This window comes from Mirounga angustirostris, unplaced genomic scaffold (assembly GCF_029215605.1).
Source record: "Mirounga angustirostris isolate CCGP_5_RB_7025 unplaced genomic scaffold, mMirAng1.0.hap1 SCAF_8, whole genome shotgun sequence".
NCBI classification, from domain to species: domain Eukaryota; kingdom Metazoa; phylum Chordata; class Mammalia; order Carnivora; family Phocidae; genus Mirounga; species Mirounga angustirostris.
This window is the reverse complement of record NW_026991716.1, coordinates 60,828,574-60,853,033: the sequence shown is the minus strand read 5'-3', so window position 1 is coordinate 60,853,033 and position 24,460 is coordinate 60,828,574. Positions and strand designations below refer to the sequence as shown.

Below are 24,460 nucleotides of genomic sequence, written 5' to 3'. Positions count from 1 at the left end.
TATGTGTTTCATCTGTTTATGTTAACACAAGGTTTCCATTCAATAGCAGGCTATCAGGAGTTAAGTTCTGGAGAAGTCAAAAGTTATACGTGGATTTTTTATGGTGCCGGGGGTCAGCCCCTAACCCTCACAGTGCTCAAAAGTAAGCTGTGTATTAATGTTCGTATTACATTTTGGCCTTCAGCAAGCTTCTGACTACCTCAACTGCATGGGCAATACCTGACAAACTTAAAGCAAAAATCATCCTTTGAGAAACAAGGAAATCACCACCATAAAGCCCATGTCTTCTTCAAGGGGTGGTTTGGCCTTATCCAAAGCCTATTTAGAACTCTGTTTATAAGTACATTACAAGCAAGAAGATGACCTTCTGAAAGAATAATAAAAGCAAAGGAAAAAAGACTGAATGATCGTTAAATCAAAACAACAAACAACTTTTCAGAACTTCTGTTTCTGGCAATTTGATAAATTAGAGATGCCTAAAAACCTATAGCTATAAAACATCTAAAAAGGTTGAAAAAATATACAAAAATCTCTTAATCAGACAAAGAGCCTTTAAGAAAGTATAAAATGATTAACAAAGCTGTTCAGTGAGGTCACCAAACACTTAAACCACTACATATCCTGTGTCTTTCTCACCTAGAGCTGGGGGACAGAGCTTCCAGAACAGCAGAGAGAGGAGTCTTCTGAGCCTGAGCAAGACAAAAAGCCGGTAAGAGGCCAGGACTCCGGGAGGCTCAGCACTCAGAAGAGAAATTGAGCCTGAAGATTTTAATGTGCATATAAAACACCTGGAGGATCTTGTTAACATGCAGACTCTGAGTAGGTCTGAGTGAGACCTGAGATTCTGCATTTTAACAATTGCCAGATGGTGTTCATACTGCTGGTCAAAAGAGCAAGGAGCTAGAAGCAAACTTCCAGTTAATGAAGAGAACAGTTAAGGAAGGAAAAGTATCCATCTCAATCTTGGTTCTAAGTGGAGATGAAAAAAAAAGAAGCCCTTACAGAGATTTTGAAACTACTGGCTGACCACACCCATGTTTATGCCTGATTACATACTATCTGTATGGTCCAAAAACGCCCAAGGGGAGCATCTTATATAAAGTGCACCCAAGTCAAGGTGAAGTGCTCCAGACACAGGGGAAGAGCAGAAGCAAATCCTCTGTGGAGAAATACCTTCTCAACTCATGTCTCATGTAAGTCTCAAGAGAGAATCCCAGTAAAACATTTGAGGAAACAAGCCATCACAAGCAAGAGTCAGTGAAATCAACAAACACGGCCAGACCATAAAGATTTGACATACTGAAATCACTGAAATCAGAATATAACTATTTAATGTGTTCAAGGGAAAAAAAGCCAAAAAGGAGAAATGAGTAAGACTATGAAAGGCCAACTTAAAACACAAAGAAATTTAGAAATGGAACAATGTAAATTTAAAGCTCAATAAAAGGGCTAGATAGCAGAACAGATACAGATGAGAAGAGAATGTGATCAAGAATTAAGTTCTGAAGAAATTATGCAGGAAAAAGCAGAGACAAAGATGAAAATAACCAAAGAGAAGTTCAAACATATGGAGGATAAAATGAGAAGGTCTAACAAATGTTTGTTTAATCATAATTCCACAAGGAGATAGTGGAAAGACCATGAGAAGTACAACAGACAGGAATCTGCAGATATAGGAAGAACAAAGAAATGCCAAAATAAGGGCAAAAAAAGTACATCTGAACACAAGGTAAAATGAACAACCCCCAACAAGAAAGCCAGATCAAAGGAAGATCCAAGAAGAAGCCAGATAAAAGACAGACTACTAATAAGGAACATTAGTAATAACAACTTTAGTAATAACTAAGTAACATAACTTCACCATAGCCATAATAGAAGCCAGAAGATAGAGCTATGAGAAAATGATACACCCACTAAACCCACCTTTCAAAAACAAAAAGTGAAAGAAACCAGATTTTCAGATTAAAAATAAGACCTACATCAAAAAGAACACTAAGAAACTTTATCACAAAAGACAGTCATGAAAGAAACTTCTAAGCAATTTACTTTAAGAAAATGATCCCAAAAGTAAAGTGTGAGAGAACAGAGAGAAAATGAAAGTTTTATTCATTGACTGTATAAAACCATAATAATAACTGTGATGTGGGATTATCAAAACCACAATCCCATCCCAACATATACACAAGAATATACACATACACACACCTAAAAGGCTGAACAACAGAGGTAGAGGATGAGTGAATTCAAAGCATTTTTACACTTTGCACTGTTTAGGAGAAGGTGTTAACTTTAGATTTCCTTAAGTATGCATTTAGATTTCAAGGGTAACCATAAAAGATAATTTATATTCTTCCAAACCAGCAGAGGAAAAAAAAAAATGGAAGAAGAAAATATTTAATTCAAACCACGTATGAAAAACAGAAGGTGTAAAAAGATGGTAGAAATAAAGCCAATTATATCAATAATTATGATTGTAAATGGACTGAACTCTCCAGTTAAATGGGTATAGACTGTCAGACTCCAAAAAAACAAAACAAAACAAACAAAATCCAGGGGCGCCTGGGTGGCTCAGTCGTTAAGCGTCTGCCGTCGGCTCAGGTCATGGTCCCAGGGTCCTGGGATCGAGCCCCACATTAAGCCCCGCATTGGGCTCTCTGCTTGGTGGGGAGCCTGCTTCTCCCTCTCCCACTCCCCCTGCTTCTGTTCCCTCTCTTGCTGTGTCTCACTCTGTCAAATAAATAAATATTTAAATTAAAAAAAAACAACACAAAATCCAGCCACATGTTGTTCATATAAGAAGCTCCATCAATTACCATGTTTCTTTAAAAAAAAAAAAAAAGACCAGTGTTAGGACCTGAAGATTTGAATCCTTCACCACCCCCATTGATATGTTGAAATTCTAACTCGTCATGTGGTGATATTAGGAGGTGTGGCTTCTTTGAAGTAATTAGGTGATGAGGGTGTAGCCCTCATGAACAGGATTAGTGCCCTTTTAAGAAGAGCTAGGAGAGCCTGCTGTGGCTTTCTGCTCTCTGCCACCTGAGGAGACAGTTAGAGGGCAGCCATCTGCAAACCAGGAAGCAGGCTCTCACCAGAGACCAGATGTCCTGGCCCCCTGATCTCAGACTTCCCAGCCTCCAGAACTGAGAAATAAATGTTTGGCGTTTAAGCCACCCAGTCTATGGTATGTGAGATGCACATTTCCATGTTTTTAGTTTTATTTTAAAGAGAGAGACACACAGAAAATGGAAAGAAAATAACCACAGTTAAAGAAAAAAACGATAACATAAATAAAAGACATACAAGTGGGATAATCAACAAAAGCAAGAGTTGGTTCCTTTATTATTTTTTATTTATTTATTTTCTTAGATTTTATTTATTTGAGAGAGAGAGACAGAGATAGTGAGAGAGAGAGCACAAGTGGGGAGGAGAGGGAGAAGCAGGCTCCCCACAGAGCAGGGAGCTCGATGCGGGACTCGATCCCAGGACCCTGGGATCATGACCTGAGCCGAAGGCAGATGCCTAACCGACTGAGCCACCCAGGCGCCCAAGAGTTGGTTCCTTTAAAAGTGAAGTCTTTGATTAGGTTAATAAGGAAAAAACAAGAGAAGGCAAAATAAATAATACGAAAAGAAGAGACTACATAATTATAAATGAGAGCAGACATTTTTTAAAAAAGGGAACTTTATGTCTATATATCAAAAGCATATAATATTAAAAATTTTCTAGAAAAATTTAACTTATCGAAGCTAAGAGAAAACCTGATGAACAATGCAATAACCGCTAAAGAAATTAAACCAGTAATTTAAAATCTTCCCTCAAAGAGTAGATAGTTTTATACTTGAGTTATACCAAATACTCAAAGAATGAATAATTTCTTTGAACAAAATATAACAAAGAAGAGAAAAGGGTGGTAAGATTCTTAAATTCACTGTATGAGGCTAGAATAACTTAAGCTTCAACCAGAAAAGGAAACTGCAAAAGAGGAAAATTATAGGCCAATTTCTTTTTTGTTTTTGAAGATTTTATTTATTTATTTGACAGAGACACAGCGAGAGAGGGAACACAAGCGGGGGGAGAGGGAGAAGCAGGCTCCCCACAGAGCAGGGAGTCTGATTAGGGGCTAGATCCCAGGACCCTGAGATCATGACCTGAGCCGAAGACAGACGCTTAACCAACTGAGCCACCCAGGCGCCCCTACAGGCCAATTTCTACACAAAATATTAGCATACCAAATCCAACACTGTATTAAAAATATAGTCATCATGATCAATTTGAGTATTTTCTAGGAATGCTAGAGTGATTTAGCATTAGAAAAATCTACAATTCATCAACTCACCAGATTTAAAGGAGAAAAATGATATAATCACTCCGAGAAGATGAAGAAAAATGAAGTCAGTAAATTTCAAGATCCAGTCTTAAAAACCAGACAAATACATAAACAACAATAAAAACCCTTCTAGACATAGCATAGGACTTTGTTAACTTGATAAAGCACATCCACAGCTAATATGACACTTGAAATACGAATGCATTCCCTTTAAAATTACAAACAAGGTATCATCACTTCTAGACAACATGTTACTGGAAATCTAAGCAAGACAGAAAAACAAGAGAAAAGAAAAAGATATAAATATTAGAAAGTGAGAAACTAGATTTTCATTACTTGCCGTTAACATGACCATCTACCTAGCAAAATACCCTCCCCACCTAGCTATAATAAATTATTTAAACTAATAAACTAATTTAGCTAGGTTATAGGATACAAAAGCAATAAATAAGTAAACTATGTTTCTATACATAAGCAGCAATCACCAAATGACAATTTAAAAAAATATCGAGCAGTGTTAATCAAATCCCAACAGGAACTTTTTTTTTTTAAGAATTTGATATGGAAAGCAGATACCTAAGAATAGCCAAGGCACTTCTGAAAAACAAAATGGGAGGATTTAACCTATTAGATACCAAGATTTATTACAAAGGTGGGACGCCTGGGTGGCTCAGTCGGTTAAGTGTCTGCCTTCGGCTCCGGTCACAATCCCAGGACCCTGGGATCGAGTCCATATCAGGCTCCTTGCTCATCGGGGAGCTCAGGGGGGAGCCTGCTTCTCCCTCTGTGTGCAGCTCTCCCTGCTTATGCTTGCTCTCTCTCTAATAAAATCTTAAAAAAAAAAAAAAAGATTTATTACAAAGGTATGGTTATTAAGACAGGTGATATCAGCACAGGAATAGACAAATAGATCAATGGAACTGAAAAGGGAGCCAAGAAATAAACCCATGCCTATATGCTTATGTGAACTTGACTGAAGACAAGCTGGCATTGTATCAGTGAAGGAAAGGCCCAATATGTGGACCTGGGACAAGAGATTACCGACGTGGAAAATAAACGAAATTGGTTTCCTGCCTCACATCATACACAAAAATCAATCCTGGTAGAATAAAGGCTTAAATATAAAAAGCAAAACTATAGACCTTTGAGAAGAAAGTATAGGAGAATAGGGTAGGAAAGGCGTCCTTAGACAAGGTCACAAAGCACTGACAATAAATAAAAGGATCAAGACATGACGACAATTATGATTATGTGTTCATCAAAAGGCACCTTTAAAAAAAAGGACACCTTTCTTTCGAAGTTGTGTGATTGTATATGCAGATCCGTTATTTTATTCTGCTGCTGTTATATAGGATTAAAAAAAAAAAAAACCCACCATGGAGTGACAAAAACAGCCCCCAAACTGGGCTATTTGCCACTTACATAACTAAAAAAGGTTTAGTATTGAAATATATGTAAAGAATATAAATAAGAAAGACAAACAATCCATTAATAAAATGAAGAGATTTCACCAAAAAAAGCTAATAAATATTTGAAAAGAGGTTTAACTTCTCTAATTAGAGAAGTTAACAGAGGAAAGTAATTTAGCTAGGATAGTGGATATAAAATCCAGAAGCAAAATCATAATGACATACCATTTCAACACCTTATTCAGACAAAAATTAAATTTTCTGATGATTAGCAATGTTGACAAGTATGTGAAGCAACAAGAACTGATGTTTCTGCTGGTAGGAATGTAATTGCAGGGAGGAACGGAAATGCCTTTATAAAACAGCTTGGCATCGTATTATAAAATTGGAAAGGCCTATACCATATGTTCCAGGAATTCCGCTCCTTGCATTACAGCACCCATAACAAGAATGTGTAGCAGCCAATCCTGGTGTTTCCAGAATTACCCAAATGTCCACTGGGAAGAAGAATGGAAAAACTGTACGACACAACTGAATGATTAACTACAACCTCACACATCAATATAGATGAATCTCAAAATACAGTGCCAGTTGAAAAAGGCCAGTAAAATGAATACAAATGGTAAGAAGCTATTTCTATGAAGACCCAAACCATGTAGAGTTACAACCGCATCAGGAAGAAGCACCCGGTAACTGCTTGGTAACCGAAGTATTCTATTTCTTAAATTGGAAAGTGAGTTCATAAATGGAAGATTTGCTTCATAACTTACACGTGTATTACACATTTTTGGTATCAAATACTTCATTCTTAAGTTGTTAACACAAGTGAGAAAGGGATGGTGAATGAACACACAACAAAATTTAGTTATTACTCTGGAGTTGGGATAAAGTGAGACTTTCACTTAATTATTCACTCCTGGACCATTTAAAATGTTTACAGTTAGCAAGTAATATGTTTGGGGAGAAATGATTACAGAAAACAAACTGCATAGAAATCTGGGGCCCATTACTATGAAGGGCAGTAATTCTGTTTTCAACTTACACAATTTCCCCAGGATGTCCTCAATTAAAACTATGCTTAGCATACTCTATGGATAAGTCTAAAATACTGAGAAAACCTGCCAACAAAAATGGGTTAAAAGACGCTGGTTTTTACTGAAAGCATGCATACTTTCTTTGTATTAACAATTCTTGACTTCACCTAATTTTTATTATACTAATTTGCTACTTTGACGCACCTCTGCACTTCTCCAATTTTTTAATACTGTACACTGCCACAAATCCTTTTTGATGTAAGAGGCATTCACAGGATTTTTCTCCACGAGCACCAAAGAGCAGTGCGCCCTGAGAGCTCCCAAGTAAACCACCCCGAATGCTCGCTGCCCTTCCTAACCATGACCGGAAGGAAGCAGGTGCCCGGGCTGCGAGGGCTTGGGTGATCTTCTAGCCCTAGTCCCACCCCCGAGATCCGGGATGGTGAAGGGACCTGCCCAGGACCAAGACGTGGGTGGCCGAGCCGAAAGAGAGAAGCTCTGCAGCACCCGGCGCCTGCAGACGCCCGGGACACACGCGGCTTCCCCGAGGGAGGACTTTCTCGCGGCGCCGGGCCTTGGCGACCCCGCCCACGACCTCGGCCCCGGGGCCGGGCGCCTTACTTGCCGCTCTCCACGCGGTGGCCGGGACGCAGCCAAGCAACCGAGCCAGCCTTGACACAGACATGGTGCCAAATCCCACAGCGTCCTCGCGGGCCCAGGAGGGAGAAGGGGAGAGCCAGCCGCACCGACCGGGGCCCACCCCACGGGGGGGCGGAGCTCTCGTGAGGTGGGGCCTGCGTGTGGAGGGGCGGGGCCTGCGTGTGGAGGGGCGGGGCCTGCGCGTGGCCGGGCGGGGCGGGGCTTCCGGAGCTCTTCCTCGGAATCCGTTCTCCCTTCCCAGGCTGTCTGTCGGGGAAGGCGCGTGGAGGGCGTCAGCTTTCTCGCGAAGAAAGACTCCAACTACCCTGACCCACGTGTTGATTAAAATCCCAAATCACGGCTGAGGTTGGATGAGGGAATAATTCCGTGTATGCCTCTTAATCTGAGGCAGAGGTCTCTTGAAAGATCTCTTTTATAGCACACAAAGGTGAAGCACCTTTTACTCAAGCCCGTGTAATAATAGTCTTTCCTTTTTCACTTCTCTTTTATTTTTTAAATACCTGGTTGTTCAGTGAACTCCTAATCCGTCAGTTCTGACTCACTGACGGGATGATCTGAAAGATGACAGTTTTGAGTGAAGAGCAGAGCAAGACAGGCTTGCCATCTGGTCCAGGTTGCAGGGGAAGGAGCTCTGCCAGTTGGCCCATAAATTCCAACAGTTCCAATGACGTTTGGAGCATATGTGGCAGATCAGGAGGCTCTATGTAACTTGTGGAAATCCTTACAATCACAGTGCAGGTCCCTAGATTTTTATTTTTTTATTTTTCAGAAAAGTTCTTGGCTGTTGGGCGCTGGTAATGTCTGACAAGGTGACATTAGGTGGCTATGCAATCTGAGTTTCTCATCATGAACTGGGAGATATCTGATCCTCCTAGATAAGGAGTCCTTTTACCAAAAGTATTATATACAAAACAGGGCCAGAACCAAAACCCAAGCAGTTTTCATTAGCAGTTAGTTCCCACAGATACTTTAGACCCTTAGTTCATATCTACAGTTTAATGATGAGTTCCTTGTGACCAGTTGACTGAGGAAGAAAATTCAAAGCTGATTATGGATGGCTTTGCTCAGTATACTAACTCGGCTATCAATGGACTGCCTTGGCATTTAAAGCCCCATTTAACAGAGGCCCTCAAGGAACAGCAGAGAGAGATCCTCTCAGAGGCTAGAACTTTATCCTGTACACTTTGCAGGGAAGGAGATGTGGTGTGAGATAAAGATCTACATAATTTCATGGGCACTGGTTTAGTCAAGTCTTGGTCAGGGACTGGGACTGTAAAGGTTTTGGAATAGTTCTTTGGAATAGGACTTCTCAAAATTGCCCCAAAACATAAGAATATTTGGATCTCATTGCTTCCCGCCCCCCCCCAAAAAACCAGCTCCCATTTCAGAAGGGCTCTTAATCAGAATAAGATTACTGTTATTATCTATTGCTCCATAACATATTAAACCAAAATTTTGCCTTAAAACAATAAACACTTATTCTCAGTTTTTGTGGGTCAGAAATGCGGGAGCCAGTGTGCCTGTGGCTCTAGGTCTTAAGGGAGGTTGCTGTCAAGCTCTTAGCTGAGGTTCCAGTCCCATATGGAGGCACAACTAGGGGAGGATCTGCTTCCAAGCTTACTAGTCCCATTATTGGCAGGTTTTAATGCTTTGTGTGGGCTTTTGGACTGGAGGCCTCTTTCAGTTCTTGCTGTGTGGGCTTCTTCAAAGGTCATCTCAAATATGACAGCTGGTTTTCCACAGAATGAATGAGAGAATGAGACTGCTAAAGGGGAAGCCACAGTATTTTTGTAATCTCAAGTTTTGATATATTCTATCATTAGAAGTGATGTATTCTTTCTTTTATGTATTCTATTAGAAGTGAGTCAGCATATCCAGCACCGTCTCAAAAGGGAGGGGATTACACAAAGGGTGAATACCAGCACATGGGGATCACTGAAGATCATTTTAGAGGCTGCCTACCATAGTGACCCACTCTGTAGACATCAGTCAGCCTCATTCCCCCACCACAGCTGGACCCACTATCAGGTAGCCATGGTGGCATAGAGATGCACAGATTTTTAACATAGTCTTTTTCCCTGCCAAGAGTGATTGGCTAGCACCACTCCTTGCAGTGAACAACCTGTCCCCCTGATATAGGACTACATAGCCTGGGTGGCAGGTTTGATTACAATGGAATCCTACTAGAATGAAGGAAGTAGCAACTTGTTGGTTTCCCTGACTTATGCTTCTTTTACACCTTCTTTCTGTGGACTTACTGAATACCTTATACTACATACACTTTATATAGCATCCCATACAACATTGCTTCTTACCAAAGAACTCACTTTCCTGTGAAAAATGTAGAGTACTGATGCTTGTGGGATTAACAAGCCTTATCATATATCCCATCAGTCCAGAAGCAACTGGTCTTATAGAATAATGGACAGCCCTACTGAACATTTACTTTTGGAACAAGGTGAGAAAATACACTTTGGGATGCTGTCCTAAAGGACTTGGCATATGCTCCCAATGACTTAAGAGTATTTTCAGTGATATCTCTTCTATAGACAGAGTAACAGGATCTAAAGAGTAGTAGAAGGACTAATATTGTGTAACATGATACACTGTCCATATATTTTGCTTTCCATTTTGGGGAGAGACAATCTGCCATGGGTCCCAGGCATCCCTGCATATTATTGCTGAGTATACCAATGGGAAGGTTTATCCATCTCCTGAAACTCAGCAATTTCTGTAGCTAGTCATATAGGCATTTAAATACAGCATTACTACCATTTTTTTTTTAAAGATTTTATTTATTTATTCATGAGAGACAGAGAGAGAGAGAGAGAGGCAGAGGGAGAAGCAGGCTCCCAAGGAGCAGGAAGCCCGATGCGGGACTTGATCCCAGGACCCTGAGATCATGACCTGAGCCGAAGGCAGACGCTTAACCATCTGAGCCACCCAGGCGCCCCCAGCATTACTACCATTTAACTGCTGTTCCCCTTGGGGAAAAGAGACTGGCTTGTTTGCTGCTTGCTCAAAAAATGCTTGGCCATTGGCCCTGGACTTTTCTCCTGTGATGCAACCCATTGTGTGTCCAGGTGTCATCTGGCACTATGCATCACTGTGGAAATTGGGGCCCCAGGAACGAGTGCAAATATGCTGATGCTCTGGCTATTTTGCTGTAATAGTCTTTTGTACCTGGGAGTTTCCTGTCAGCATCCATTTAACTGTAGCAAGCAAGCTTACAAGTAGGATAAAATCTTAGACCCTTCACTGCTCTTGCCATCCATCTCCATGATTCCAGATTCTGTTGGTGTACCAATTTTTGTACCCAGAGTGGGGTATAAGGGGATACAATGTTTTCTCTGCATTGGAGGTTGGGATTGTAACCTGGTCATTTTAGCTCATTCCTCTAGGTAAGGAGTTAGAAAAAATGGTTATGGCACTAGTTGGGGTGATGGCCCTAATGACCAAGGAAGAAAAGGGAGTAGGGAGAGGAGTCTGATTAGAGCTTGGGAAATCTTATCTCTTGGAATACCTCCTCACAAAAGCATGTTGAATTATAAAAATTGAGCAAACATCTGCAACCATATACAGGCAAGACCACTCAAGCCTCAGATCCTTGGGATCACGCACTAGGTAAAGAAATCTCATCCACTGAGATACTGGTTGAACACAAAGGAAACAGGGAATAAGTGGCAGTGGTGAGAAGTCATAACCATCTAGCCTCATGGCCAGTGGCAGAACTGAGGACTGTATTTAGCATAATTTTTTAAAAATTTAAATCAGAGACCTTTGGGAGAAAGCGTGCTGCTCCCCATACCCTATCCTGGATATTGTTTCAGTTCATCTGTAATAGGGCTCTGGAATTTGTATTTTTAACAAGTAATTTGGGTAATTCTCAGCAGGGAAGTTGGCAAAGCCCTGCTCTAGTTATATTTTCTTCCTCATTAGTACATACATATGCTTATATATTTAATAATTTCCCTTTTCTTTCCTATCTTATACTATTATTGGATATAGGCATGGTTGTGGTAAGGTGGCAATTTTGTCTATGGGTTACATACTACTGAGACAAGATCATTACAAAATTAGAGGAGGAATGGACATCACATGGAGATTCTGGACTTGAAAGTGGGTGAGGGATAATAGTATTATGTTAGTATTATGCAAATGTGTAAATATGGGACAAGTGGTATAGGTGGATGTTGGAAAGAGATGGGACTACAGTAGATCTCTGATGTTTCTCTATTTCTGTATTCAGTCATCAAACCCATTTTATATGTTTGGTGGATCTAGTTAGAGAAATGGTCCCATCTTCTACTGTGGAAGCAGAGAAGGTCAGACATACTTGCCATCTTCGATGCCTGACAGCCTGAGTGCTGGCACAAGACTAATCTTGGTCAGTTGGACATTCCCATCAGACTTTGGAGTGTCTGGAATCCAGTTTTCAGAGGCACCACTGCCAGTAGACACATACACAAACTTCCAATTCTTCTTGAGGTCACAACTTGGCTACGATTTTGGTCATTTAGCTTCCCTTGGCTTCTGTTTTCCAAAGTTCATTCTCCAGCATTTCCAACAATTCTGTGAGCTACCTAATATTCTTCCATTAAATTGTTTTTCTGCTTAACTTAATGTTTTTTGTTGTTGTTGTTTGTAACAAGAATTCATAGGGGTATATACTTTAATGAGATTCATTCTCTAAAAGTCAATTATATTGTTTCAGATAATCACTTTCCTTTTCCCTCAGAACCCCATTCCATTCCTGCAAATCTGAATTTGGAGGTAAATAACGTATGATAGTTTCCCTGTAAATGAGAAGTGAAATCTTATAGATTTTAAACCATGATCATTGATACGCTTTTAAAAACTGTGTCAAAACAACCAACAACCAATCAACCAACTATGATCATAAGAACAATTTACCCTCAAATACAATTATATGATTATGAGTAAGAATGAATCCTTTGATAAACCTGGAAGACTATTCAAACTTAGAATAAGCATATTTCAAACTCAGGGCCAAGGTCTGTGAAGATGAAAAATGTGTGTGGCAAAAATATGTGGTGGTGAATGCATATATTTATATTTTCCAGTTATAATGCACTTGGTATATTATTGCTTAGTCAATTCATTGAATTTTCAAATACTTTTACAAAGTAAAGAATTATGGAAAGCCAATGAAATATCTTTTAACTACTTAATATATGCAAAGGACATAAATTATAAAAATACAAAGGCTCTAAGTTATATAATCATGCTGTTCTATACAATTAATTAACATAGTCTATCCAATTATAAATAAAAATATACCCCTAGTATTCTGAAAATAAGCAAGTGTTTTAGCTGTTCCTCCAGATAGTCATTTGTTCATTTATTAACATCAGAGGCAATAACACAATGCTAAAAATAAAACATGCATCAATTACACAACACATACTTACAAAAACCCCTTTCCATCACAGTTGGCGAATGCAAACAGACCTCTCCACCCTTAGTGCATTGTTATTTTCACAAGTAAAACAGGAAAGGAAAATAGTGAATTTAATGCTGTTCAGCACCTTTAGTAAAGTCAAAAGACTTAACATCTCCATATATCAAAAACATTTGCATCTCTATCACCAAACATTTAATTATTTAGTTCCATTTTTAACATGAATTATTTTATTTACATTACTTTTTAGTTCAACAAATTTTGACAATATTTAAAAATTATCTAACTTCATAAAAGTATTTCATAAATTTCAACACTTAATTATTATGTACATACAAGAAAAGTCCATGAAAAAAGTTGAAGAAATGTAGTCAGAAAATTCAAGCAACACTACCAAATGTAGCAAAATTCCAACCAAATCAAAGCAGAGGGCATTCAAACATTCAAAAATTTCTAGATGCTGCTAACATGAACATGAAAAAGTTCCAGTAATAAAAGTCAATATGAGAAATAATGTTGAAATCGCCATAGAAAATATATTTTAATAGGCATGACATATGTTTAATAGCAACAGTAATAATGACTTTTATAGAAAACTTTTATAACATTGTCATATATGAACTACCTGGTTTGACAGGGCTAGAGTTGATTTCAAAAAATATACTTTAGCAGCCATAATTTTATTTCCAGTTAAAACATAGTAAAATGTTAAAAGTAAAATTTATAATTAACTAAATAATACCCCAATACTAGAAAATTTAAAATCTCATGCTATTCTCCCCATAAATGGCCTCTAATATGATGTGTCTGATGTAAGGATTGTGGAAAGCCATTAATAAACAATCAGATATACATATGGGCTTAAAGTTTCACTGAAATACTTATGTAGCAAAATATATGAAAAAGTAATAGAAAAGTAAAAAGATAAAATTAAAAAAATATTGCACAGCCACATTACCTAGAAAGTAAAGTTGATGTTTAAAAAGCTCTAAACATGGATGATATAAATTATCTTCCATATAAAAAGGTATAAATATTTCTTAGAACTTATCAGCATCTACAGTTTAATATAATACATTATTTGAATCATTGTTGAATGAGGTAATTATCAAGTCTCTAGCAATGTTTTTATCCTATTGGAAATATTTGAGGGCAGCAACCAGAAAGAATTTCTCTAAAAATATTTCTGAATCAAGAACAGCTATATGTGCAGCTCTCCCAATGAGTGAATCAGCTGTATTGGGCAATGCATTGATGACATTATATCGAACCAAATTACAGTCCTTGCTCTGCAGAACTGGGCGAAGCAAGTTGTGGATCATTTCTGAATAGATCTGCCCTATGGAACAAATAGAAAACAGGAAAATTAGTTCACATGAATAACTGAAAAAAATTCTATGCCAACTTTTATATAATTAATGAAATTCAGTTATATTATTTCTATTTAAAGCAGAAGAATGTCTGTTAAAAGGTTTTCTTTTCTTAGACTATCATTTTTGAGACTGTTTTATAAAAAATATAAATAACCACATTATCTGGCCAAGTAAAAATAAATTCATTGTAAATTCTTATCAATTTGATACTTTTAATTCAAAGCAATGGATATAACAGAGCAAATAGTTTTATTCAACATTAAGTCACCTATGATTTGTTAAATCATTATGAAAATAAGGTAGCCATGCTAAGACATTTTGCCTTTTACACAGTATATGGAATGATCAGTGATACTGTATGTAACAGTGTTGTTTGGTGATAGATGGTAACTACACTTGTGATGAGCACAGCATAATGTACAGAAAAGCTGAATCACTATCTTGCACACCTGAAACTAATATAACATTGTGTGTCTACTAAAAAAAAAAAAAAAGACATTTTGCCTTTTATAACTTTTAAAACTTAAACCTCTAGCAAGTACTTTAAAAATATTTCTGTGGCATTCAACATTATTCCACATATTTCCACATTATTCTGAGAAAAAAACAGCAACCTCCTACAGTCAGGAGAACAATGTGAGTTTGACTCAAAGATCAGACAGGATCCTTTTTTTGGTCTAGGGGTTTATTTAATGCTTGGTTCTGCTTTTAATTCCAAAATTGTGCTTCTCTCTCCCTCTTTTTGGCTAATTCTTACAATGAATTTGTTGAGGTCATTCAGAGTATAAAAGATGAAGGTTAGATATACGTAAAGGTACAAACTGCCGTACAAGGGGCAAGACAGTTTTTCATGCTTATGCATTACTAATATTACTATAGATGAGTGCTAACACATATCCATGGACCTGTGAATTTTAGGGAGGAAAGTATCAAATTTCTGAGGAGAGGCAGGGTTTATCCCTGAGGAATCATGAGAAGGGAAAAGTATATAGAAGTACATTCAGAGAAAGAAGAGACAGGTATTTGAGAGATTAACATCACACAGATTCATAGAAAACTTTTTACTCCCACCTCCTTCTCTTAGTTTTCGCTGTGAGTCAAGCTGGATCTCCAGTTCCATGCTATTTGAAAAATATTTTTACATAGGAAGAAGTCCAAACCTGTCTTTATTAGATTCCCCCTGTCCCCCACTGGCACAGAATCTCTGTTAAAACAAAGCACATTTCTCTAGTTTCTGTGACCCATCTAAAGTTTAAATCTCTTCTGAATTTTTCCTTAAGTCCCTTGCTAGAACAGAAGTTAAGGGGAAAAAAAGATTATTCTAATGTCACAAAATGCTAAAAAAAAAAAAAAAAGATACTTGTTAAATGAAGAGAGTACCTACTATGTGCCAGGCATCATGCTAGGCAATGCCAATACAAATGTGTATAAGAGAATTCCCTGCCTAAAGAGGCTGTTCACTGTTAAAATGTGGAAAAAAGCAAAGGATTAAGAGTTTGTTTAAAAAACCAGCCTCATTCCAAAAAAGGAACTGAGCAAATACGGGGAGGTAGGACACCCAAGTTCTTGCCCTAAGCCTGTAATTAATTAATCACCAGTGACTTTAGATCAGCCACTTAGCATCTCTGGGCGTCACTTATAAAATAAGCCAAGTCTCCTTCTGGCTCTAAATAGCTATGATTTAAATTTCTTTTGTTATTCAAAAGTAGCAAAAGAATAAATATATAAAATTATTACTTTATTGAAGTGAGGTAAGTCTTTGCTGCCATCTTTGACTAAACGCAAGGTAGTGCAGAACATGCAGCATGATCATTACCATAATCACCAATCCCAATAATCCAGAGAAGTCAAATTATAGATTACTTTTGAGGCAGCAAATGGAGAGCATTTATAATTAGAAAAAAGAACTTTTTCATAAGAATGACTATTTTTATTGGCAAAAACATCTCACATGGCAGGAAAAAAGAAAGGAAGAAAAAGAGAGGAAGGATAGCTGTTAGTATCTGTGGGTGGAAAAGAAAGAAAAAAGGAAGATGAGAAAAAGAAGAGAGAAAGTGACTACAAGAAAAATTTGGGAAAAAGCTCATGTGTAGTTACAACTGTTTGAAATATTTTTTTTTAAATTTTATTATGTTATGTTAATCACCATACATTACATCATTAGTTTTTGATGTAGTGTTCCATGATTCATTGTTTGCATATAATACCTAGTGCTCCATTCAATACGTGCCCTCTTTAATACCCATCACCAGGCTAACCCATCCCCCCACCCCCCCTCCCCTCTAGAACCCTCAGTTTGTTTCTCAGAGTCCATGGGCTCATGGTTCATCTCCCGCTCTGATTTCCCCCCCTTCATTTTTCCCTTCCTGCTATCTTCTTTTTTGTTTTTTTAACATATAATGTACTATTTATTTCTTAATATATACAGATTTTACTGAGAAATAGATAAAAAATTCCATATAAAATAATGATTCAAAGTCATAAGCAGGCATTTCAAAGAATAATAAAAGTGATCAATTAACATATGAAAAAAGTTTTAACTTCATTTGTAATTGGTGAAATACAAAACACAAACCACAATGGGATGCATTGTCAGAGAAACAAATGGAGTTGAAATACTTCTAATTTACTTAGTTACCTGACTGTTTGTCCTTTAAAGCTGTTTTACACATTTCAATGCGGGCAGAGTGATAAGGAACATAGCGATCCTGTAGAGATCCCACTAGCACAACATTTTTGAAATAATGAAGCCCTATGAAGAAAAAATACTGAATTATAATGCAACCAGATTTAAAATAACTTAATTAGTATATTAAGTCACCGGAAATTTTTCTTTCCTCAGTACTATTAAGTTTATGGCTTTTTAAAAAAAGATTTTATTTATTTATAAGGGCACCTGGCGGGCTCAGTCTGATAAGCATCTGACTTTGGCTCAGGTCATGATCTCAGGGTCCCGGGAAGGAGCTGCGCCTCCTGCCCCCCTGCTCAGCAGGGAGCCTGCTTCTCCCTCTCCTTCTGTCCCTCCTCCCACTCATGCTCTCTCTCCCTCTCAAATAAATAAACAAATCTTTATTTATTTGAGAGGGAGTGAGAGAGAGAGAGAGAGAGAGAGAGAGAGCCTGCACACACACAGGGGGAGGGGCAGAGGGAGAAGCAGACTCCATGAGGGTGGGGGCTGTGGAGGGGCTTGATATGACGACCTGGGCAGAAACCAAGAGTCCCACGGTCAACTGACTGAGCCACCCAGGCACCATAAATTTATGGCTTTTTACATCTGATGAATTCTTTCTCCAAATTTCTATATATTGTCTACAAAAAACCCCCTACCTTCATTGTATGTAGTTTATGTGCTGGTATGAGAAATGTATGCTTGAACTGAGTGAGGCAAGGATTGCGATGTGGTGGTGTAGGGGTACGGACGAGATTAGATATAGCGGGCTAAGATTCTACAGGAAGTATTTTATGACTTTCTTACTTTCCAAAGGATATTCCTCAATATTTACGAGTATTTCCCAAAGAAATAAAATAATACGTTTTCATAAAAACAAACAAAATGCCCTATGAGAAATCATTTGAAGCTGACTTTTTACTTTAAATTTTCATTTGACTCTTGCCTAGTATTATTTTCTCCTTATTTAAGTATGATGTCAAGAGGATACATACTTAAGATTTTTCAGTAATAATAATGGGTTTTGTGATCCATCCACAGACTTTAGTCAGGTCCCTCTATTTTTATTTTTTAGTAAACTAGGTGAATTTAGGGCTTGTGATACTTTGAATTAATTAACTCACTTAAGTACTGAAACCAGGTTCTGGACCACTTTACTACTAATTTTACTACGTAGCTCTAATAATAAGTAAATAATAAAAAAATAAATTCATGCAGTTATTAAATAAGATATAAACCAATAATGACAATACATTAGAATTGGGGTGTTTAGTTCAGGCATATAATTTTGTTCTGGAACATTCCAGAGTAAAATTTTGATACTTTTTGCCTACTGAAATTCAGATTCTGTCTTAGAGACAGGCCAATTGTGGGGACTACTGTGGATCCAGAATATAGGAAGCCTTTTTAGATGCCCCTTTCTCTCTTGGAACTTAGGATCCTAATGAGAGATCCTAGACCCACAAACAGGCAGGTGAGACTGTTTATACCCTCCCTCTATGTCAAATATAAGGTTATCCTCCCTTTTTCGCAATGAGAAGATAATACGTTGTGGCAATTTGGATATATAAAATTCTAAGGATACAAGTGGAATGATCAAATGTCTATAATATACAATTATGCAAAAATATTTAAAATATTTTAGAAGAATATTAAGAAAAATTTATTTTCCCCCTTCATTCTCACATTTCTTGTGACAAATTAATTCTACTTTTGGCATCATTTAACACCAATATAACATTAGTGCTACTCTGGGAATCATGTATGTGTCCTAGAGCAGAGGTCTTACTGGTACACATTCACCCTCAGGGGTAATTTAAGACTTTCCATACTTGAAACTAATACAACACTGTATGTTAATTATACTTCAATTAAAAAAAAACTCTAGATGGTGAGGATGGACATGTATAGCTTTAAGGGAATTGAATTCTAGATCCCAACTTCTGTATGAGTGCTCTCCTAAAAATGACTTGTCCTCTCACTTTATTAGAGAAAGGTATTTCTCCAATCTATTTCAGATCTTATTATGGTGTATGGCTTGAGCTGTAAAGGTCTCTGGGGGAATGAAGCAAAATATGAATGAAATCTAACATTTTCTGACAAAAAGTTTGCTTTGACTGTTGACAATAAAAATCAGCTTTGCCAATTAGATTTTATGTCACACATTTTCTATAAATTGAATGACCTAAATCTGTAACTCCAACTGAATGAGTTGTGATGTGGGAAACAAAGGCAGAAGAAAAATTATTACATTTCCTTACTGTGTACAGCCCATTGACAAGTTCTTGAAACAGGCAGAGTGACATTGTTCTAGGGACTCAACTGCCTCAATGTTAATACTCTGCTAAGGGCAAAAGGCAATCCTAGCCCTACCCCCAGGATCCTGTAAGTCTACTTTAATGTATAAAAATTTCTTTATCTCTAACCCCCCCAAGCATATAGTCACCAGTATACATCTAAAGGGTCTCATGACTAAGGTTTTATTAGATGGTAATACATGACCTTTTCCCAACAGTAACTATTCCCCTCAAGGTCCTGGAAACCTTGCTCCCAAAATTCCTTAGAGACTTACACTACTCCCTAACTCCCTCCCAACTGGAAAGTATGTAACGGGCCAGTCCTCACGACCCCATTGTAGCTCTTTCTGCCCATGGGTCCTGTCCTGGTGCTTTAATAAAATCATCTTGTTGCACCAAAGACGTCTCAAGAATTCTTTCTTGGCCGTCGGCTTCAAACCCTAAAGTTGTCGTTCCTACATCAAATTGTTTTTATATTTTTATGAAAATATAATTACAGCAAATATGTACTACCGGATATGCCAGAAAATAGATCCTTTGCCACTCTTTAAAATTATAGAAAATATTTTTAGGTGTCACCCTAAATTATACAAGGGGTACATACTTTTTCAAAATTCTTTTAAGTGGTAAACAAGCTAAAAATGTGAAAGCCTCTGTCCTACAGTACATCATCTTTACTCTGACCCAAGTTGTTCTAGGTACTATGCTTTTTTTTTTTTTAAGATTTTATTTATTTATTTATTTGACAGACAGAGAGAGCAGGAGCAGGGGAAGGGGCAGAAGGAGAGGGAGAGGGAGAGGGAGAAGCAGACTCCCGACTGAATGGGGAAGCTCAACACCGGCTGGATCCCAGGATCCCGAGATCAACCGACTGAGCTACCCAGGTGCCCTGGTACTGTGCTTTTTGAATCTAAGTATGGTGCTGTTTATTGAAATTTTATTCCAAGCTGCATGAAACCAGATTATGTTAACAGCACAGTTGGCTTTTTCATTTATCTGAAAGACGTATATTTGTGTTCTCCATACAGAGCTATCATACTGCACAACTCTAGGGGCACCATTCATATTACAGTCCACATGAATAACACTCCTTGGAGCTGTGCAGTGCACACCCTGTGGCAGCCTTGCTAGGCAACATTCATTTTTGTACTTTCCTAAAAGACTATTTTTCCTCAAACCGCCAGCATCTTCTATCCCCTCTTCACTCTGACCTTATGACCTTGCTTCCTATTTTACTGAGAATATAGAAGAATCAGAAAAGAACTTCCATATACTCCCACCTTACCAAACCAACCTACCATACTATAGCCTCATGTTCTGCCTTTGCTCTTCTATGGATGAGCCGTCCATGTTCTCACCCTAGGCCAGCCCTTTCACTAGAATGCTAGTGCCATTCCCTCCTGCCTCGTTAAGGACATGACTCTAGTAGCTGCCCCGTCCCTCTCTTGTATTATCAATTTTCTCATTTGTATGAATCATTCTTATTAATATGCAAAACACTGTAATACCTCTTATTAAAAAAAATTAATCAATGAACCTGTTCTTGGACTTTATACTCCTTTGCAATGACCACCCCATATCTTGGCACTGCTTTACTTCTATAGTATATATAGTAAGAATAACAAGCATTATGTTAAAAAATTATATTAAATATGTTTTTCAAAATAATAGCTCCTTGCAGAGATTCTGATATGCTTCTACAAGGAAAGGACACTCAGGCTGAGAATCACTGCTTCAGACTGAGCTCCTTGAGGGAAGTGTCTGTGTCTCTGCAGGTTCAGGCAGCTCGGTGGAATGGAAATAGGCAAAATCAATAAATATTAGATGAGGGGATTTCTAACAAAACCTTTAATTTGGGGCACCTGGGTGGCTCAGCTGTTAAGCGTCTGCCTTCGGCTCAGGTCATGATCCCGGGGTCCTGGGATCGAGCCCCGCATCGGGCTCCCTGCTCAGCGGGGAGCCTGCTTCTCCCTCTCCCACTCCCCCTGCTTGTGTTCCCTCTCTTGCTGTGTCTCTGTCTGTCAAATTAATAAAATATTAAAAAAAAAAAAAAGAAAACCTTTAATTCTCAGATTCCATGATGATGAAAAAAATAAAATCAAAGATCTTGACACTGATATATACTATATTGTCATTTCTAAATTTGACTTCTAAGACAGTAATACTTTAAAAATACATTTTAAATTTAGTAGTCTAATTTTAGTAACAGTTTTTCAACAGCGAGGTATTAATTCTAATATTGTGCTTCTGCATGGAAAGTTTGCTTTTTGTATTAGCCAAGAACCAAGTTAGTTAAATAGACTATGACTCTTTTTGAATCTTTTGGTTTTAATTCCTGTCAAGCAGTGTTGGCTAGAGAGGGCAGAAACTCAAAGTGAAACATGGTAGCCCCAGGGCTGCAATGCTGGTGGGAATTACAAAAGTACTTCATCTATACTGAAGTCTAGCAAATGAAAGTATCTGAAGTCTTTACTGGGACTCTTATATTCTAGGTTCATCTTCCCTGCACCTACACTGATTCTACCTGCTCAAAGATGACCTAGTTAACTGGCCTTTGGGTTAGCACTTCATTCAGCCCTTGAAGTAGCTAATTCTAGGTTGAAAAGTTACCTCTAACTTGGGAAAACAACAGTTCCCCATTTATAGAATGAGATAGTTTAGCTAAAAAATTTCTGAATATATTAGTTACTTTTCAGGTACCAAGAAAAAGATTAAAGTAAATCTTCAATATTTTTTCTGGACTGTATTACATGATTTATGTCTGAACATTGTAATGGTATGGTAACTTTCATCTTCATTATTTTAGTCTTCCTGATACTTCTGGCAACCCATTTTTTTTCTAAAAATTTTAATGAGTTTTAAAGCAATTCATATTGACTCATTTTCTGTTTACTCTCTGGAATTGGCTCAAGCAGTAGTTCTAAACTGGTGGCTTTGCACCTTAAAGGACATTGAGCAGTGTCTGAAGACATTTTTGTTGTCACAACCAGGGGATATGGGGGGGATGAAGGCATGGAGAGGGGTGTGTGCTACTGGCATTTAGTGGGTAGAGGCTAGGGATGCTACTAAATATCTTACAATGCACAAGACAACCCCTGCTGACAAGAAATTATCCAGCCCAAAACGTCAGTAGTGCTGAAGTAAAGAAAACCCTGTGCTTTTAAAATTGACACATACTAAGGAATATTAAGACTATTCTTATTTTTACTCATTTATTTATTTATTTATTTTTTAAGATTTTATTTATTTATTTGAGAGAGAGAGAATGAGAGACAGAGAGCATGAGAAGGAGGAAGGTCAGAGGGAGAAGCAGACTCCCTGCCGAGCAGGGAGCCCGATGCGGGACTCGATCCCGGGACTCCAGGATCATGACCTGAGCCGAAGGCAGTCGCTTAACCAACTGAGCCACCCAGGCGCCCTATTTTATTTATTTTTTAAAAGATTTTATTTATTTGACAGAGAGAGACATAGCGAGAGAGGGAACACAAGCAGGGGGAGTGGGAAAGGGAGAAGCAGGACCCTGGGATCATGACCCGAGCAGAAGGCAGAAGCTTAACTACTGAGACACCCAGGTGCCCCTACTCATTGATTTTAGATATATTTGAAAGAATTTGCTTCCCAAAATCTTAGATGATGCGGATTCTTTCCTACACTTTCAAAAACAAAATACAAATGTAACTTACAAATCAATTGTTACCTATTATTAAACACCTCTGTAATCTGCTGGTAGAAAAGATTATCTTGTGCCATAGTAGCACAGCAGATTTCTTTAATTATTATATTTTCTTAGTCAGAACTCAATAGCTGGTAAAGAGATGTTAAGCCGATGTTTTGGAGAAAATCTTAAAATAAGGATATTTTATTTCTGCAATTCCAACAATGAATAGATTCTCATTTGGCTATTTTTGAGCCCTCATTATAGAATGCAAGAATGCCCATGATCCTTCGCTTTATGTAATCTTGACTACTTCACCACTGGTGTCACCAAATCTATATATAATATACATTTTACCTTCTACATTGTTCTAGTTCCTTCATCTTTTTTCTTTCTTTTGATATTCAATGCTGAGACACTAGTATGCCATAACTATACTGTGTAATTTGTAGAATACAATAAGGTTTTTTGGTCAAAAGTTGTTATAAAAATTTAATGAATGTTTATAATTGTAACACCTTAATCAAAATAGATAAGTTCCTCTTAAAAGTAACATTTCCTTAACACTTTACTAGATCTTTTGTGTTCATCAAACAAAAAAGGCAATACACACTTAATAAATATGTGAGTTTTACAAAAATATAACATTTCTCAATTGTTTTAGAAATCATATAAATTATTTTATGCTTTTAAATGCTTCTTTAATTTTAAAATAATAAATACCTTTTAATTAAGGAAAGCTACTAACTAATGATACATTGCAGAGAAGAAGGCCTTTGGGTTAGCAACTTCATTCAGCCCTTGAAGTGGCTAATTCTAGGTTGAAAAGTTACCTCTAAGGAGGACCCACGGGGTGGGGGCTTTGCTTAAATAAAAGAAGGAAAATAGCAGAAGGTTGGAGTTTGCTTCAGATAGGTTATTTTAGGCTTTCCCAAAATAACAGGAAATTGGCTGTTCAGAAGAAACAGAAGCAATAATTGGACAAGGACGTCTGAGACTTCATAGCTTTATCAGTAAAATATAAAAGTAAATTATAGAAAGTATTTTTTAAAATAGATAGAGTAAAATATAAAAGAGAAACCATCACTAGGGTTTTTGATTATTTAAAAATAACCTGAGAGGGGCACCTGGGTGGCTCAGTCGGTTAAGCAGCTGCCTTCAGCTCAGGTCATGATCTGGGGGTCCTGGGATTGAACTTCCTGCTCAGCAGGGAGTCTGCTTCTCCCTCTCTCTCTCCCTGCAACCCCCTATCCCCACTTGTGCTCCCTCTCTCAAACAAATAAATAAAATCTTTAAAAAAATAAAAACACCTGAGCTAGCCTATCGGTTAAGTAAACACTCCTTTATGTTTTCCTGTTTTACTTATCTTTCTGATGTGAATCCAAATATATTTACTTAGTAAATAAATAACTACAGCATTAAAATTATAAATTATTATATATTTAGATATTATTATATAATGATATATATGTGTATACACACACACACACACACGAATATATACAGGTGTAGGAATTGACCACTCATTTCTCACAATTTTTTTTTTTTTTTTAAAGATTTTATTTATTTATTTGTCAGAGAAAGAGACAGAACACAAGCAGGGGGAGAGGCA

The 24,460-nt window shown here is 37.6% G+C and overlaps 2 protein-coding genes across 13 annotated transcripts in view; both read right to left on the bottom strand.

Moving 5' to 3' along the window:
- SDHAF4 (succinate dehydrogenase complex assembly factor 4) overlaps positions 1-7,557 on the bottom strand; it is a 59,559-nt gene extending 52,002 nt beyond the window's left edge. For 3 of the 4 annotated variants that reach the window (XR_010413670.1, XM_064597753.1, XM_064597750.1), the window contains exon 1: positions 7,395-7,557. Coding sequence is in view for 3 of the 4 variants with exons in the window: in XM_064597753.1 (XP_064453823.1) it covers positions 7,395-7,458 (64 nt within the window). In the remaining variant the exon portion in view is untranslated. The remainder of the gene's footprint in view (positions 1-7,394) is intronic. The other variant, XM_064597752.1, reaches the window with a different exon arrangement.
- A 5,050-nt stretch (positions 7,558-12,607) lies between these two features.
- The window catches only part of FAM135A (family with sequence similarity 135 member A), a 130,180-nt gene continuing 118,327 nt past the window's right edge, over positions 12,608-24,460 (bottom strand). For 7 of the 9 annotated variants that reach the window (XM_045867065.3, XM_064597749.1, XM_045867067.3 and 4 more), the window contains 2 exons: positions 16,867-16,980; positions 12,608-14,194 (listed from right to left, as the gene is read on the bottom strand). In XM_045867065.3, the coding sequence (XP_045723021.1) occupies positions 13,989-14,194; positions 16,867-16,980 (320 nt within the window). In that variant the 3' untranslated portion in view covers positions 12,608-13,988. The remainder of the gene's footprint in view (positions 14,195-16,866; positions 16,981-24,460) is intronic. The other 2 variants (XM_064597747.1, XR_010413669.1) reach the window with 2 other exon arrangements.